Source organism: Ursus maritimus, unplaced genomic scaffold (genome assembly GCF_017311325.1).
Source record: "Ursus maritimus isolate PB19 unplaced genomic scaffold, ASM1731132v1 scaffold_5, whole genome shotgun sequence".
Taxonomy (NCBI): domain Eukaryota; kingdom Metazoa; phylum Chordata; class Mammalia; order Carnivora; family Ursidae; genus Ursus; species Ursus maritimus.
In genome coordinates this window covers 30,470,174-30,489,433 of record NW_024426663.1, presented here as the reverse complement: position 1 = coordinate 30,489,433, position 19,260 = coordinate 30,470,174, and the positions used below count along the sequence as shown (strand labels likewise).

The following is a 19,260-nucleotide window of genomic DNA, read 5'->3' as shown; positions in this document are numbered from 1 at the left end:
TGGGAAAAAATGAGATTAAAATGTCATTATCTAGAGGGGTTTTCATAATATGAAAATCCTGTTGAAAAAAACCTCTGCAAATGTTTGTATGAATTAAGAATAAATAAGGATATACACGAAAGGGCTTGGGTGGGAAGATTTGTTTTCTTATTCTTGCTTACCAAAACTTCTTGTTCTCTAAATAGAAAGATATTAATTTGTAATAAAAGAAAAAGAGGTCATTTTCGGAAATTGCACTTAAGTTCTTTCATTAATGGTTTCTCCTGCACCACCAGCTTTGAAGCTCAAGGCTACTCACACTCTAGCCCAGCCCTATTCACCCCTAACTGGTCAATGGTCAGCCTGAGGTTGTCCAGCCCCGCTGCTGCTCTGTTTTCCCTTATCCTTTTGCTGAATACCGTGTGAGATACTTGTGGACAATTACCAGAAGGGGTAGTGGAGGTGGACCTCAGATGTTTCCATCCTGCTTTTTTACTTGTAATTTTACACCTTCTTTATGTGTTAAACTTGTAGTTCATATAAGAAACTTGGATAAAATTTGCTTACATGCTCCCTATGATAACCCCTTCTTCCCATTTGCTTTGGAAGGTAGAATTATACCTTGTTACTCTAAAATCCATTGCTGTGGGATACCTGTGGAGATCCAGAAACTATAATGCATTTTAATATAAATATTACATTGTATATATTAAATACAGAAAATATCCTAAATATAAATACAGTTATCAGCACTTTTTTTTCTATTCATTTTATGCTCCCTCTGTGTTCCTTCAATATAATGGAAGAAATAACCCTTTTGAAGGTAGCCTGAGTCAGTATAAAATGGTTAAATGGAAGAGAACATTGAAGCGGGAAGGTGTTCGCAAGTCTCGGTTGTGTTTTTTTTAAATTTTAGTTGACGATAGTTGACACACAACTGCATTGCTTTCAGCTATACAAGATAGTCACTTGGCAAGTTTATACTTCAGCTATGCTCACTGCAAGTGTAGCTACCATGAGATGTATTTTTTAAAAATAAGCCAAATCCAGAATTATAAATCATAACTTGTTTTACTGTAAGATTGACTGTTTTAAAATTTCTACCCCATTATTGGGGCACCTGGGTGGCTCAGCCAGTGGAGCATCCGACCTGTGATTTCTGCTCAGGTCCTGATCTCATGGGTTATGAGATCGAGCCCCACATCGGGCTCCATGCTCATCGCAGAGTCTGCTTAGAGGTTGTCTCCCTCTGCTCCTGCCCCCACTCCCTCACTCTTGCTCTAAAATAAATCTTAAAAAAAAAAAAGAAAGAAAAAAATTCTACCAAATTATTTAAAAGTGACTCAGTTTAACTTTTTTGGGACTAGAATTGATATTCTTAGCTTAATGATTTTGGTTTACTTTTCTTGGGTTATAACTTGTAGGTAAAGTTCTCCCCTCTTTTCCTTACCCTTAATTTAAACTGAAAATCACTCCTGAAAGTCTTGACCTCACACTCTCACACAGTGACAGGGTTGTCTAATCCTTCACTTAATTATTTGGTCAGTCCGAGCCTGTAAGCAGCTCATATAACCAGTGTTGGGAATCAGCTAGGGAAATGCAGATGTTTGAGGAATCAGAACCGTTGGTTGCCATTAACTCTGTCCCTAAAATGATTAGCTAATAAAAACCCAGAACCCACTCACCTGTTCATTTAAACCAATGAAAAGCAGGTGGCCCTTGAGCCTTCTTTCTCCTGGGTTCTCAAAACCTTTAACTTTTCTTTGTTCTTTGAAATACACATTCTAAAACCCCATCACATACATGAGGCGTGTACTTTGGAAAACTCGTATTGCATATATTTTCCCACAGAACTACTTGGCCCATGAGGAGCTCTTGATTGCAGTGGAAATGCTGTCTGCTGTTGCTTTACTAAACCAGGCCTTGGAAAACAATGATCTTGTGTCTGTGCAGAATCAACTCAGAAGCCCAACAATAGGCCTCAACAATCTGGATGAATCGTATGTAGAACGGTAAGGGAACATCTTCCAAGCCTCCTTTTAATACAGGAATGTGTGTTCGGCAGATCTCGCAAATGAAAGATCTGCTCTTTGCTGAAGAAATCCATATGTCTGTACTCAATTCCTCAAAAGCTAGTCTACTTTAACAGTCCTTCTAATATGAGTCCTTTTTTACAGTATTTCTTTTAGGGGGAGAAGGAATCTAAAAATGACTGTGTTGTGACAATTACTGACTGACTTTGTCATTACCAAAAATGATGTGATAGGCTAAAAAATAAAAGAGCTATTAAAAACATAACTTCCCTTGGGCTTTTTTTTTTTTTTTGAGACCACTGAATGTAGAAGAGTTGGAAGAAACTTTAATAATGATCCAGTCCAGTTATTTTCTTTTACTGATGAGGAAACTAAATTTGGATTTATGGACCTACAGTTGGGCAACTGAACCCCAAACCCCATTGTTTTGATTGTTAAACCCAAGGAATCCTGAGACGAGAGTGGATCATGGTAGTGGGTGACAGGGCAGTGGGTGACAGTCTCAATTAGTATCTTCCATATCATGTTTCTGAAATATGCTACCAGATAGTACACTTGATAGTATAAAACACTGCAGCCGCTCTAGAGAGAAAATTAAGGGGCCAGAATAAGGAGTCCATTAAAGATTCAGTAAGACAAAAGCCCCAGTTAAAAGGAGTGATTTTCGCAGCCTGGATTCTTGTTAACCACTAGGGGGCGATGTCTGCACAGATCCTGACAAAGGCTCTTTTCAGATACGGATTCTAGCCGAACTGCTTAAATAGAGGCTGGGTCATTCTCTTGGATCATGCACGGTTGTACAAGAAAATGTAGAAGACTTCAGATTTTTTAAAAATGCTTGACCACTTGTCTGTGTGGAGAATGGCCCCAAAGTAGTAGGACGGTGGATTTTCTTTTTGAGTCTTCTTGGAGAAACGGTTGTTCTTGTTCTGCTTAAATTTGGCCACCTGATGAATATATAAGTCCTGAGTCTGTCCCCAGGGTGGTTTATGTCTCCCTCCACTGTTTCTAATGGCACCATTCTCTTCCCCAGGCTTAGAAACCTCAAGTTCTACTTGTTTTCTGCTGCCGGCACCCTTGTGCTGTGAACACCCTCACATTTCTCCCCATCAGCAGCCGGGGTGTGTGTAACACCTCTGCAAAATGTTGCCATTTCCCAGCAACCAGCTCACTGGACTTGTCACCTTTGCTTCTGTAATAACTTCCAAGTTAGTCCTCCTGTGTCTTGAATGTCCACCCTCTTTCTCACCTAACCAGACTTGGCTGCTGGCCCTCAGTGCTTGAGTGGAAGACAGCTGGTGAGCTGGTCACTTCCTTACGAAGCTTACAGCCCAGTGGGGCTCTAGGGGGACACCTTGGTGAGGTAACTGTCACGACTGTCCCACAGATTTTGTATCCTGGCCACTGCCCTCTAAATAACCGTACTGACTCCCATCAGATCACTAATTTTGATTACCGAAATTCCTCCCTTTCTGCCCCCAATTTGCACATAACCCATCAAGGAAATGGTCTCACACCCCATTTGAGAACCACTTTTACAGCCTCAGAGTTCATGTATTCTATATGGGAAACTTGAAAAAAATTGTTCATTTTAATCATGTTTTTAGAGTTTGACCTAAGCACTTCCTGGGTCAGCCGAATGAACAGTACCAACATGAGATTTCAGGGTCCCTTTGGTACCAGAGCTGACTGCTGATCGGCCCCAAGTGATCTTCCACAGCCTCGGCATTTTACCTTCATGGTCTGCTTTTTAACCTGGTTCTTGGAAGCCCAAGTTTGCAGGTTTTCAAGTTGAAGATGTGGGGCTCCATCTGGGCCTCTCCCCACGGTTGTCCAGGTTCTTCATAGCACCAGGGGTTGGGCAGGGCCACCTTGATGAAGTCATACAAAGTGTCTACCTGTTTCCCATGGCTTCCACCCCGGGCCCGTGGTTCCCCAGAAAGACTCTTCTAATTCTCACAAAAGTGGTGTAGAGTTGGTATTGGCTCTAGGCGTCTGCTGTCCCAGATTAATTATTCCAAAATGGAGCTCCGGTTACAATGCTCTCCATTTGACTGTTCCTTGTTCTCATCTGAAATAAGAACAGACTCCTCTCTCTAAGCGTGTTGTTCTGACCTTGGCTCCAGCTCCAGCTCTCCTTGTGCCTCGAGCTGCCATCAGGCTGGTTGCAAACACACTGCGTGTTTTCTGGCCTGTCTGCTACTGTGCGTGCTCCCCCCACCGCCAGGAATGGGTGCCTGGCACCTCTGCTGTCACGCTCCTGGAGCTGCCTACCACAGATGAGGCTTCCACAGATTATTTCCATGCTTCTCCCCACCCCAGCTAGTGTCATCTCTCCTGACAACTAGTGTGATGTGGTTAAAGGAACACAGATAGCATCAGGGCCAAAAATATCGGAGTCTGACTTTGGACAGCCTTTTCTCTTCGTCTGTAAAGCGCAAAAACACCTCACCTACTCTGCATGTTCTCAAAGCTTCAGAAGGCTGTTAGCAATGCGATGTTACTGCTCTGCCCACAGCCGCCAGTGAGGAGGGCTCTGAGAGGCGTGGAGGGGCAGGACTGCACCTCTCTGCGAGGGTGAACTGCAGGTGTTTTCTATGGCTGATGCCTTAGTACCGGAGACTAATGCTCACACGGAAAAGCCTTACAGCTCTGTTGTGTGACTCCTAACATCTCTTCCCTTTGGCTACTGTTTGTTCGTGTCTAAAGAAATGGTGGGCGAGGATGGGGTTTTTCCTGTGTTCGTCCTTAAGCTTTCTCATTTTACTCCCATTGGATCATCATTGAGACGTTAAGCATGTGAAATGCCCATAAGGATTTTGCACCTGCTTACAGAACGATCGCCATCCAAAAGGGATGCTAAGGAGTGCAAGTTGACGTTTTGTTATTGTTACTCAATATTACTGTTTATGTATTACTAGTGTAACAGAGTGTTTCTTGGGCTTCTAAATTTTGGTTAGGGGAAAATCTCAAACGTGACTGTTAGCCGCTTTCAGGCCTGAATTTGATGATGCCTCATTCAGCCCCAGATAAAGGATCATCGCCACCACTTCCTATTCTGAATGGTGTTTTTCCCTCTCAAGCTACCTTCTACAGAAGGCACCCAAGTGCTGCCTTAAAGCATGCAGAATTTTGAGAAAATCGGTCACAACCAGGAAAACAGTTGTAAACTCAATGTGCTGTTACTTTTTCTAAACTCTGCTGTTAACAATCCAAAGGTGCTATTCAGAAGTCAAAATGCATAGTGAATACGTACGTACATAGAGGATTGGTCTTTATTTCCCTGGTGTAATGCAAAAGCAAACTAAACTATTGAATTTCTCTACTTGGGGCTAGGACAGCTCATATTAGCTTATGCTGGTAACATTGGCTCTGTGATTTTTAAACGGGAAAATCGACTATTGAGAAATGGGTTTCTTAGTACCCTATCAAGAGGGAAATTTTTTTTTAAGATCTTATTTATTTGAGAGTGAGCAAGAGAGAGGGAGGGAGGGAGGGAGGGAGGAAGAGAAAGAAAGCACCAGCCAGGGGAGGGGCAGAGAAGCAGACTCCCCGCTGAGCAGGGAGCCCGATGCAGGACTTGATCCCAGGACCCTGAGATCATGACCAGAGCTGAAGGAAAACGCTTAACTGACTGAGCCACCCAGGCGCCCAAGATGGACAGTTTTTTTCCCTAAAATCTCCCCAAACAAAACAAGTTATTGAAGTGGTTGAGCAAGCTCTCTTTGCCAGAGGGTTGTGCATAGTGAGGAGGGTCAAGGGTCAGCAATGAGGGGCAAGAATGCCATAGCTGTGAGCGGACACAGAGGGAGGTTTCTGAGTAGCTGCTGGGAAGCCTTAGGAGAAATGGACAGATGAGGAGGGACTTGACAATATTCTCATTCAACTCATGTCCCTAGTCTTCAAGAAAACATACACTGAAGGTGTGTGTTACTCAGCGAGGTTTCTGGAACTGCATTTGTATTTTATTTGGTTCCTCTCTGGGCCCATTAGGCCTCTAGGTAACCCAGCCGGGTTAAGGTTACAGGGGTAGAGGGTTCTAAAGCTCAGATTTTGGAATGAACAGGAAAAATAATAAAAAGAACCCTTGATGCAAAGGTTGAGAAAACCATGGTGGTTCTAAATTTTACCACATAAAAATTATCTGAAGCCTGAGCGAAGAAAAAACATGAAGGGAGGGAAAATGAGAAACTGAGGGGAACAAAGTGATTTCACAGAGTTGAGAACTTACGGGTCTTTTTTTTTTTTTTTTTTTTTTTTTTTTTTTTTTTGCTTTTTGCTTGAGTTACACATGAGGTTGGATTTTGAGGCACTTTCGTTCAACAGTATTTGTTCATCCAGTATCTTTAAGAAAAAACACCATGAATGTAAGTGAGCTTGCTGTGTGTTCACAAAACTGCACAAGGCAATCTCATGTGCCTCTTCTGCTTTGATTCTCCTAACATCTACTTTTGGCCACGTGCCAAATTTAAGATGCGCGAGATGAACAAAGAATGAATGTCTCTGAGGAGTGTAATGATTGTTTTCTCTTCTGCAGTTACACAAAGGCACTACTCGCCTTTAAACTGGAAGCCTTATCCCAAGGGCAAGATAGCTTAAGCTGGAATGAAATTCAGAATTGCATTGATATGGTTAATACTGAAATTCAAGAAGAAAATGACCGTAAGTACAGAACATTTTCCTTGTCTTAGTATAACGAGAGAAGAAGGTGTCCGGACAGCTTAGTTCCCTGAATCAGGGCTGCAGATTTTTGCTCATGGGGCTTATGAGAGCACACTCCCCTGATAGACATGTATATATTTATAGGTAAGTTTTATGCCTATAATACCGTACCAACATATTACATGCATTACAAAACATACATAAAAAGACATGAAAGGTTAGAACAAAAACGTGTAAATAAAAGTCCTCATGTTTTCTTATTTATTCATACTTCAGAGATGAATACTCTAACTCAGCTTTTTAGCTCTCAACTTTATTTTGACCTTTCATTTGGGCTTTTTGTTTTTTTAATAAAACATATGTTCCTGCCCTAGGAAAAAATTGGAATGCAAACTAACTTTTGCTTTAGGATCACAAATCATGATGATTCACTGTGTATCTAGAAATCATGAGCTACCTGTGTGAACGTGGGCAGTCCCAGGAGGATAGGCCCTGAAACATGCACTCTTGAATGCCAGCTTGCCTCCTTATCCTTTGCCTCTTGCTTAGAAAAACAGAGAAACATGGGGAGCTCTGTAACTCAGCAATCAGTGTAGCCACTGCTTTTCCGTAGCCTGAACTGTCAAATTCAAGTGCCCAGCGGTCTTTCCCATCATAAACACAAACCACCATCATTTTTGGCTTCGTCTGAGCTGTTCTGTTTGTTGGCAGCATTTGGATTAAGATGGCTGATGTCACTGACCTCCCCTCCGTCCTCCAGCTTTGACCTGTTTTTCTAACTTGTCCTAAGCTTGCCCACAGAGGAGGCAGGTACTTCTCTCACAAGCTTAGGCTGTTCTGGTGTGTTTCGGTGAGGTCTTAGGTCTGGACTTCTAAGCAGCATCTAACTTTGGGAGAGTAAAATGACTCTTGGAATAAAACATAGGACTTTTTACTTGATTGCATTTGCATAACTTTCTTTGCTTTCTTGACTGTTGCCTGTGAGCCCTGTGCTCAACATCAAGGCAGGGTTTCCTTTGTTGTTGTTGTAGTTAAACACCTCTCTCTAAGTCCCTAATAGATAACAGGTGTTCAGATGTGCTGCCCCGACACCCAGTTCACAGATGTACCACTGTTACACTGATCCCTGGACAGTTTCTTCACTGTGTCCTTTTTAAGTTGTTTGAATCTCCAGTTCCTCTTCTCTGACCGCACAGCTCGATGCTGCCCCTGCACGTCCTTGGAGGGAGCGTCACAGGAATCCCTGCGATCAGATGCTTTGCACACAGCCCACTTAGCTCTTCCCTGACACATCGCCTCGGCTGCTGGTGGTTCTTGCCAGATGTTAGTCAAGAGGAAGGCACTAATTTGGCAGATGTTCAGCATTGTCTGGTCTGGGGGGGGGGGTTGCAAGGCTCAGGCCCCCAGCCCTCTGCCCTCCTGCCCTGCTACTTGACCCCCAGCTGCCCACCCTTGAGTTGCCTGCACTGGCAGTTTGGGTGCTTTGGCTAGTGCAACTCAAGGGGAGGACTCCTCTGTTTGGGTAAGCAAAACAAAGAATCAGGTCCCATGTTTCTTTTCTAATTTTTCCCTAGTTCTTTCCGGCAATACCCTGTCCCGGTCTGCTTCGGTGATTTCTATATGTTCTGCTACTATGGCAAAGGTGCGTTAGTTCTCAGTGCTAAATGTTTGTCTTTTTACTCTCATTCTTTTTTTTTTTTCCTTTAAGATTTATTTATTTATTTGAGAGAGCAAGAGTGCGAGCAGGGGGAGGGTAGAGGGAGAGGGAGAATCTCAAGCAGACTCCCTGCTGAGCTTGGAGCCCCACGTGGGGCTCAGTCTCACAACCCTGAGATCGTGAGGAGCTGAAACCAAGAGTCGGACGCTTAACCAGCTGAGCCACCTAGGCTCCCCTTTAATCTCATTCTTACCTTTGATTAAAAAGCTGGGTGAAGGATGCCCTTTTGTCCCAGACTATCAAATAAAGCTTTAATTTTTTTCAGGAAAAGAAAAACAAGTAATATTTATATAACTTAAAAAAAAGAATTTTTTTGTAGGTGGATATTATTTTTAAGCAAAAATATCTTTGGATTGATAAGGCATTTATCTCTCTAGGCAACCGCAGTACTGCTATTTTCCATGGGCCGTATCACATGGCCACTAGCACATTTCTTCTGATTATCATGTTATGAAGGGCACATGCCATAACCACAACAGTTATTTCAGAGACTTCCTTATCATATTTCCTTTCTGGAATTTGTAGAATTCACTGCAGAATATTTAATATCTCTATGCTTTGGTTTGTTATGTCAAAATGAGGTATTTTCAAAGTTCTTGAAGTATTGAGTTTGATATCCCATGTTTAAGTAATTTCTTTAAAAGCTACATAAAATAATATGCTATTATGAACTGGCATAAATTGCACAATATAGTAATTAAATCATCTGAAAGAGCTAAGGATTTTTCTTGGACGTTTTGAAAGCGCATTACCCTTCCCACCCCACCCCTGTCACACACTTCAAGGTCTAATCTTGTGTCTGAACTGTGATGTGGATAAGGATATAGAGCTAATGAGACATGATAAATGTGGAAGGAGAGTTTAATGGAGAGGGTGCTAAGTACCTTTCCTCAGACTTGGATGCTCTGTTCATTTCTTACTGGAAAGTTTACTTTGCCCAGTAGAGCCATAGAGGAGCTTCATTTTAACTATGTTGCCCAGACAAGGTAGTTTTCTTTCTTTGAATTTTTGCTTTTTTAATTTGGTAGGTACCCTTCTTTGTAAGTTACCTCATCTGGTGTCTCAAACAATCTGTAAGAGAGTGCCCACTCTTTCATTTGACTAGAACATTATGGTCTCCTATGATGGTTTTAAAAAGCGGGTCATGCATCTATATGCTGCCTGCAAGAGACTCATTTCCAACCTATACACACCTGCACGTTTGAGGATATGGAGAACCATTTATCATGCTAATGGACATCAAAATAAAGCTGGTTTTGCAATCCTTATATCAGACTAACTAGATTTTAAACCACAACTGTAACAAGAGATGAAGAAGGGCACTGTATCATAATAAAGGGGTCTATCCAACAAGAAGATCTAATAATTATAAATATTTATGCCTCCAGCATGGGAGTACCCAAATATATAAGTCAATGACACACATAAAGAAACACATTGATAATAATACAATAATAGTAGGGGGCTTTAACATCCCACTTATAGCAACAGACAGATTGTCTAAGCAGGAAATCAACAAGGAAACAATGGCTTTGAGTGACACACTGGACCATATGGACTTAAGAGATATATTCAGAATATTTAATCCTAAACCAGCAGAATGTACATTTTAAGTATACGTGGAACATTCTCCAGAATAGATCACATACTGGGTCACAAATCAGCCCTCAACAAATACAAAAAGATTGAGATCATACCATGCTTATTTTCCAATCACTATGAAACTTGAAGTCAACCACAAGAAAAAATTTGAAAAGACCACAAATACATGGAGGTTAAAGAACATTCTACTAAAGAATAAATGGGTTAACCAAGAAATTAAAGAAGAAATAAAAAATACATGGAAGAAATGAAAATGAAAACATGACAGTCCAAAACTTTTGAGATGCAGCAAAAACGGTCCTAAGAGGGAAATAGATGGCAGTACAGGCCTATCTCAAGAAGCAAGAAAAAGATACGCAACCTAACCTAAAGGAGCTAGTAAAAGAATAGCAAATGAAGCCTAAAGCCAGCAGAAGAACGGAAATAATAAAGAGCAGAAGTAAATGATACAGAAACAAATAAATAGTAGGACAGATCAATGAAACTAGGAGCTGGTTCTTTGATAGAATTAATAAAATTGATAAACCCCTAGCCAGACTTACCAAAAAGAAGAGAAGGGACCCAAATAAATCATGAATGAGAAAGGAGAGATCACAACCAACATCACAGAAACACAAAAAAATTGTAAAAGAATATTATGAAAAATTGTATGCCAACAAATTGGGCAATCTAGAAGAAATGGATAAACTCCTAGAAACATCTAAACTACCAAAACTGAAACCAGGAGAAATAGAAAATTGGAACAAATCCATAACCAGCAAAGAAATTGAATCAGCAATCAAAAATATCCCAACAGGGGCACCTGGTGGCTTAGTTGGTTATGCATTTGACTCTTTATTTTGACTCAGGTCATGATCTCAGGATGATGGGATTGAGCCCCTCACTGGGCTCCGCACTGGGCAAGGAGCCTCCTTGGGATTCTCTCTCTCTTCCCAAACCTCTGCCCTGCCCCACTTGTACACTGTCTCTAAAAAAAAAAAAAAAAAAAAAAAAAAAAAAAAATCAAAAAAAACCCACAAAAAAACCCCCCTCGAAACCAACAAAATTCTACACATTTAGTGTAATTCCTATCAAAATACCACCAGCATCATCTGATGGAGCTAGAGTGCATTATGCTAAGTGAAATAAGACAGAGAAAGGCAGATACCATATCATTTCACTCACATGTGGAATTTAAGAAACAAAACAGATGAACATATGGAAAAGGAGTAAAGAAAAAAAAAGGAGAGAGGAAAACAAGCCATAAGAGACTCTTTATGATAGAGAACAAACTGGCGGTTGATGGAGGGAGGTGGGTGGGGCATGGATTAAATGGCGATGGGGATTAAGGAGGGCACTTGTTATGATGAGCACTGGCTGTTGTAGGTAAGTGATGAACCACTAAATTCTACTCCTGAAACCAGTATTACACTATATGTTAACCAACAAAAGTTTAAATAAAAACTTCAAATACTAAAAAAATAGTTGGAGAACAAAAAAGAGCCTCCGTTTTGGATGTGTTGTTTCATGTGGGAGACATCTTATGTAAGCAATAGACATTCTAATTCCTCTGTTCTGCTTCTTGTATCTTATGTTTTGATTTTGGTCACAGTAATTGAGTATCTTTTTTCTAAAAGCCATCTTTTATTTACTTTTTTTTATGCAGATGGCTTAGCAGATTCCTAGGGATATAGTCAGTGCTTAATAAATGTTTAATAATGTTCTCAAAAATAAACCTCTTTTCCCCTCAAAAAAGTAAAGAAGTGGGTCATAGACTGAGGCTCAGCAGTGGGATTTTCCCTTTTCTTATAAACAGAGGAAGTGCCGCAGATGTGCCCAGGGGGCTTCTGGGTAGGTCTTTCAGCTCCTATGAGGTCATTTACTATGACCTCAGCAGCCTGTATTCTTAGAAACATAACAAACAAAAACTTAAACAAGTGATTTCAATCAAGTCAGCTGGAATGCACTCATTCCCAGGTGATTGGCCATTAGAACACACATTCTGTTTCTCAGACATAGTTCTGTTAAGATCATTTTTGGATGGAGTGTTTAAAAGTATTTAGAACAGTCTACCAAAGGGACTTGATGTCCAGGGAATGACAAGAAGTATTCTATGCTCTCCAGGTTATAACTCCTATGGGGTAAAATGATAATACCTTGTACGTGCATTGTACTTACTTTCCTGAGTTCTTCCAGTGTTTCGAGATAATGTAACTTGCATACTAGAGAAGTGTTTTTGCTTATTCTTCAAATATATTTAAGTGTTATAATCTGGAATAATTTCTGGGCATTTTAAATTGTCCCTTCTACAGATAAATCTTTTTCATTCTTAGCAAGGCAGTATTTATGGGCCATCTCTTCAGGAGATATTTAGCTAAATATTTAACTTAATTTCAGCATCAAGGTGAAGATAGTTCTTAAAAGTTACAGTGTTTTATTTCATAGCATGTCACATTTGTAAAGTGACTTGTGATTATGTTTGAAAAAGAGCTAACAAAATGACAGTAAGTTTGGCTTTAAGAATGTTTATTTTGTAAGCACTGCTTGTTAATGTTTAGTTTCTTTACTAGTTCTTATCCATCAGCACTAACCTGGGAAGCAAAAGCTCCCTGTTAGTGTGTGTATGTGTGTGCATAGATAGTGGACCCTTGAACAATATGGGTTTGAACTGCACGGGCCCAATTATACATGGATTTTTTTTTTATCAGTACAGTACTGTAAATGTATTTTGTCTTCCTTATTATTTTCTTAGCATTTTCTTTTCTCTAGCTTATTGTAAGAATTAACAGTATGTAATATGTAAAAACGTACAAGATTCTTGTTGACTCTGTTATCGGTAAGGCTTCTAGTCGGTAGTAAGCCATTAGTAGTTAAATTTGGGGGGAGTCAAAAGTTACACATGGATTTCTGACTGTTGGAGGGGTTGGTGCTCCTAACCCCACATTGTTCAAGGGTCCACCATACATAAGTATATCCATGCATATACACGCATACGCTGTAGTATTTTATGACTGGCTGATAGTTTATTTTTAATAATTAGGTCATACTGAGAAGGGGCCTCCAAATAGATAGCCTTTACTAGAGATGCAAAAACTTGTCAAATTCCATAGGTTGGCTTCTGTATTTTTCATTCCTGAACCTTACGGTCTGTTTCCTAAGATCCTGTGGTGTGGTGGAGATGGTAGGAGGGTGAACTGGTGAATATGGTTATTCTTCTTTGGGTATATCCATGAATTAGGGCTCCAGATGTTACTTTACCAGGCGGTATTATGGAAACAATTTGTGATATTAATTAGCCATACTTGAACCTTAAAAATATCCTAAAACATGCGTGATGATATTAATTTCTATGGAGCCTACCCTATACTTTGAAGCCACATGTAGCTACTTTAAAATTAGATAAAATTTAAAATTAAAGTCTTCAGTCATAGTAGCTACATTTTAAATGCTTCATAATTACATGTGGCTAATGGCTACCATATTGGACAGCCCAGATAGAGAACATTTTCATCATCACAAAATGTTCGCTGGACAGCATTGGACTCCATTGACCTGGAAATTCACTCTACTGCTGCTACAGGGAATTGTTTGATTTTGAACTATCTCTGTTTTGGCATCCTTTACAAAGTGGTGAAGTAGAGTGATCTGAAGGATAGAACATAATCGAAACCTCTCTGTACTTCAGTTTTCTTTTTTGTACAACTCTGTTGACTTCCTCCAGCTCTGTTATTCTGCGGTTCCGTCATCCACTATCTTGGCACTGCTAAGTGAGGTTCACACTAGAAATTAGCATCCCTTCTGCTGCTGGTATGTAAAGTTATCCTCCCATTTTATAATAGCCTCATTGAGATCTATATCCATATGCCATAAAATTGACCCATTTATTGTGTTTTTATGGTGACTTTTATGTATTTAAAATCTGTACTACCATCACCATTATATAAATTTAGAACATCTTTATCACCCCAAAAAGATACTTGGTACCCGTTAGCAGTCACTCCTCCCCCTCCCATCCCCCAGCAACCACTCGTCTACTTCGTTTCTATGGATTTTCCTGTTATGGATATTTCATATAAGTAGACTAATGTAATATGTGTCTTTTATGTCTGGCTTCTTTCACTAGCATTATGTTTTCAATGTTGCCATGTTGAAGCATATCACAGTACTTCATATTCTTTTCCAGATTAGGTAATATGCCATTCTGTGGACAGACATTTTGTTAATCCATTCATCAGTTGATGGATATATAGGTAGTTTCCACTTTTTAGCTGTTGAAAGTATTTCTGTAAACACTGATGCATAATTTTTTTTATGTGAACATATGGTTTCAGTTCCCTTGAGTGTCTATACCTGGGAGTAGAATCGCTGGATCAGATGGTAATTCTTTGTTTAATATTTTAAGAAACTGCCTGTTTACCCACACGACTGTACCATTTCCTGCTCCTACCAGCAATGTATGAGAGTTCCAATTTCACCCCATCCTCACAACACTTGTTATCATTTGTCTTTTCTATTATAGCCATCCTAATGGGTATAAGGTGGTATCTCATGATTTGCATTTGCGTTTTATTACTCAGCCATCAGAAAGGAACGATTACCCAACATTTGTAGCAACATGGATGGGACTGGAGGAGATTGTGCTAAGTGAAATAAGTCAAGCAGAGAAAGACAATTATCATGTGGTTTCACTCATTTATGGAACATAAGAAATAGCAGGGAGATCGGTAGGAGAAGGAAGGGAAGAAGGAAGGGAGACTATGGACTCTGGATTTGCGTTTTCCTAATAGTTAATATTGAGTATCATTTCATGTGATTATTAGCCATTTGTAGATCTTCTTTCAAGAAGTGTGTGTTCGAGGCTTTTATCCATTTTAAATTAGGGTTTTTTTTTTATTGCCTAGTTATAAGAATTCCTTAAATTTGGTATGCATGTATATAAAGTATTATACAAGTCTTTATTAGATACAGAGCTTGCAAGTATTTTCTCCCAATCTGAAGATTGTCTTCACCTTCTTTGGAGTCCTTTGAGCACAGAAGTTTCAATTTTTACAACATCCCATTTATTTATCTTTTTCTTCAGTTGTGTGTCTAGTGTCACAGCTAAACTGACTGCCTACCCCAAGGCCACAAAGATTTGCTCCTGTGTTTTCTTCTACGTGTTATATAGTTTAAGCTTCTACACTTAAGTCCGTGAATGATTTGGGGTTATTTTGTTGTGTGTGATGTGATGTAGTGAGTCCAACTTCACTCTTACACATGTGGATGTCCAGTTGTCCCAGTGCCGTTTGTTATTAAGACTCTGACCTGTTGAGTTGTCTTGGCACTCTTGTCAAAAATCAATTGAGCATAAATGTAAGGATTTATTTCTGAATTCTAAATTCTTTTCCATTGATCTGTACATCTGTCCTTAAGTCATCACCGTGCAGTATTAACTGTACCTTTGTAGTATATTTTCAAAATGAGAAGAGAACTCCAGTTTTGTTTTTTAACATTGCATTGGTTATTCTTGGTCCCTTGCATTTATTTAGGAATTTTAGATTCAGCTTGTCAATTTCTTTTTGAAAGGAAAAGGCAACTGGGATTTTGATAGGGATTACACTGAATCTATAGAGCACTTGGAGGAGTATTTCCATCTCAAGAGTATTAATTCATCAGATCCAAGAACATGGTCTGAGTTTTCAATTTATTTAGGTCATCTTTAATTTTTTTACATGGTGTTTCATAGTTTTCAGTGAACATGTCTCATTCTTCTTTTGTTAAATTTATTCCTGTGTTTACTTTAAGTAATTATAGTGTATTTGTGATTGGAACCTATTCCAAATGGAGTTTTCCCCTCCACTTCATTTTCAGATTGTGCATGTGAGTATGGAGAAATACAGTTGATTTTTCTGCATTGATCTTGTATCCTGCCGCCGCTGTGTGCTTATTTATTAGCTCTTATGGTTTCCTGGGGGAGGGGAGGTTCTCCATTCCCCTTTCTAACTAAATCTTTGTCATAGGTGATTCTAGAAAACTTATAACAGACTGTGACTTAAGAGGAAAACTTTTTCCCCCTAGGAATTGTAGCTGTAGGACACATCAATGAAGCTATTGATGAAGGGAATCCTTTGAAAACTTTAGATACTCTGCTGTTACCAACTGCTAAGATTAAAAATGTGGATCCGGACTACGCCCAGCACTACCAGGATGTTTTATATCAGGCTAAATCACAGAAACTCATGGTGAGTCTTAGTAGTTTTGTTGCTTTTAAATTTACAGAGTGGCTTGGGGAGGGGGCTGGGAGGGAGGATTTGCTTTACTCGTTTTTCCTAAAGCTTATGAGCTGCTTGTCCCAGCCATTGCCTATGGATCCAAATGGAAATAATAGGGCTTTTTTTACTCTTGTGTCAAACATAAACAGGAAGATGGCTCCAGAGCTAATAACTACTTCTGCTTTAACTAAAAACTCATCAGTGGTTAAGTTCATGTTCAGAGTCCAAGTCATTGGATATTTACTGAGCACGTACTGTGTGCATAGTACCGTGTATAGCATCTGGTTGGGGGGGGAGGGGATATGATACAAAGAACATATGATATTTGAAGTTCTCTGTCCTTATCCTTAAGATGCTTAGAAACTGAGGCAGTGGACATTTTCCTATAGAATAGTAACATAACAGTGCGAGAAGTGTATGTCAAAACAAGTCCTGCTCAGCGTGATGCAGGGACAGTGGATTGTTGAGGACGAGCGTCCTAAGAGGAGTGATCGTGGAGACAGACCAGGAGCTGCACCTGAAAGGGAAGGCATGGCTGGTTAGGTGGGTGGAAAGCAGGAGGGTACAGGCAGGGAGCACAGGGCAAGGGGGGTGTGAGCATGGTTTGTTCTCTGCACGGGGGAGGCAGACCTGCTACAGTCCTCTTAAAGAGCAGAGGGTTTCTTCCTCACTGCAGAGCTTGTACTGATCGTGGGAGGAATTCCACAGATGCTGGCGCCTCTTGGAAGGGTACTGAGTGGCGAAGTTTAGGACCTCGTCCCTGAGAGTGGGAGTGGTGCTACCTGGGCCCTCCCGACTTGTAGCTGCCATGTCCCCGGGTGCAAACCAAACCCCAAAGGGGTGGATGTATCCTCTGTATAGCTCTTCACAACCCAGAAATTGCCTCATCTGAAATAGGAGAAACATCTTTGACTAAGACAAACACTTACTGAGCCCTTGCTGTTTGCCACACATGGTATGAAGTGCTTAGATGCACACTGTCTTGTATAACCATCATTACCCATAACAGCCATACGGATGGAATATCTGTATTATCCTCTTACAGATAATGGAACTTAGACGAAGTAATTTGTCCAAAGCTATCCAAAAAATAATTAGTTCTGTGACCATGCCCTGGTCTGTCTGATTCAGAAACATACATTGTTGTGCATTAAGGCAGATAGAAGAGGATGTTTACTGAAGCATTGTAATAGCAAAAGACCCAAAACAGCATAAATATCCATCAAGAGCAGGCCAGTTAATTGCAGTATATCCATATAGTGAATTTCCTGTGGTCATTAAAAAGAATGAGTGAATCTATATTGGACAATCTTCAGTGTGTATATCATTAAGTAAAAACAAACAAACAAACAAAAAAAAACCCCATGACTCAAAATGGAGTACACACCAATTGTAAACATATGTTTGTATGTGTGTAAAATATTTCTAGAAGGAAACACCATCTGAAAGGTGAACTAGATAGCTGGTGTAGATAGGAGATGACTTTTTTTTTAAGATTTTATTTTTAAGTTATCTCCACACCCACTATGGGGCTCAAACTCACAGCCCTGAGATTAAGAGTCACATGCTCTACTGACTAAGCTAGCCAGGTGGCCCGGGAGACTTCTTTCTTACTCTGTTGTTGCGCTGTTTGGATTTCATTTTTTAGAGTGCATGTATTACATGCTGAATGTTTCTAAACTTAAAAAACAAAACAAAAAACAGTGTAAACAACTCACAGAGGATAGTTTCCCCTGTAACTTAGTTTCCAGAATAGGACCTACTGTCCCAGTCCAAGTGTTCCCTTCAAAGCAGTTAACTTCAATGCAAGTTATTAGAAATATTTTGTCATAATGTAGTCTTGAGCAGCATACAGAAGTGTTGCCTCTGGCAGAGAATTGAGTGGTGAGGGAAGAAGAAAAAATATTTTTCAGCATTTTAAATTTTGTACCATATACTACCTATACAAAAATAGTTTTAATAAAAATTGAAGTGTCTATGTTTACATGTATGTGTATTTATATATGTTATATATATACACATACAAGTAATCATACACATGTGTGCACGCACACGCGCACACACACACACACACACACACACACACACACACACATTCTAGTCACTCCACACTACTGAACTGCCTCATTACAGGTGAAGAAAAATATCGCCCAACGTGGGGACTTCTGAGATGTTAAGCTTCTGTCAGGGAGGGCCCTAGCATTGCCTTACCCCCTGTGCTTTAAGGATGCCATCAGGTAAATCATCCTCATTTGACCCTCACAGCAGCTGTGAGGGTGGGCACCCTCTCACCTGATTGGAGAGAACATGAAGGTTAAATCTCAGGCCAGGGAATAAGACGGAGAGACTGAAACTCAAGCCTTGGGTCCCAGCATCCCAGGGAGGGCAGAATGGGCCTCCGCCTGCTGTTCCCACGGATAGAGCCATGGCTGTGGCACAAGCCACACTTGCCAGCATTGGAAGATAAAGTTACTTGCTTTGGAGACAGACAGGCACTGTTCCAGGATTGGTTTTGTCACAAAATAACCAGAGAGTTTAGTCAAGTCCCTCATACTCCTTGTGCTTCCATTTCCACATGTGCCAAAGGGGTGTAGTAGTGCCAATCTTACAGGATTATGGTAAGGGTCAAATGATGATATATAGATGTAATAATATGTCTTTGTATGTTTATATATTTCTATTTCTATATATCAACCTATAATTATATATAGTTGCATTAATTATGAATATATATGTGTGTTAGAGTGTTCAGCATTTTGCATGGAGCTTGACACCCCAACAAAGTACTTAAATGTAGCAAATATTGTGAGCACTGACGGTTGCCACATAAGTAAGGGCTGAGTGACAACTGTGTCACACGGTCCTTACTAGACACACAGATTGCTCCATCCACAAACCAACCGTTGGGATCTTCTGGGTACAGAATAAAGATAGACCTGGCTTCCTCTCTGCCCACAGCCACGTGAGGGTTGTCCTTGAGGTGAGCCTGATGCCACACACCTTTCACAGGCAGGCTGCGGAAGTCCCCTCCAGAGCT

General features: G+C 40.2%; 1 protein-coding gene across 1 annotated transcript in view; it reads left to right on the top strand.

The window, feature by feature from the left end:
* Nucleotides 1-19,260, top strand: part of IQGAP2 (IQ motif containing GTPase activating protein 2) — a 242,384-nt gene that overhangs the window by 139,904 nt on the left and 83,220 nt on the right. The window contains exons 11-13 of the mRNA XM_040622170.1: nt 1,831-1,991; nt 6,550-6,674; nt 16,030-16,193. Of these exons, the coding sequence (XP_040478104.1) occupies nt 1,831-1,991; nt 6,550-6,674; nt 16,030-16,193 (450 nt within the window). The remainder of the gene's footprint in view (nt 1-1,830; nt 1,992-6,549; nt 6,675-16,029; nt 16,194-19,260) is intronic.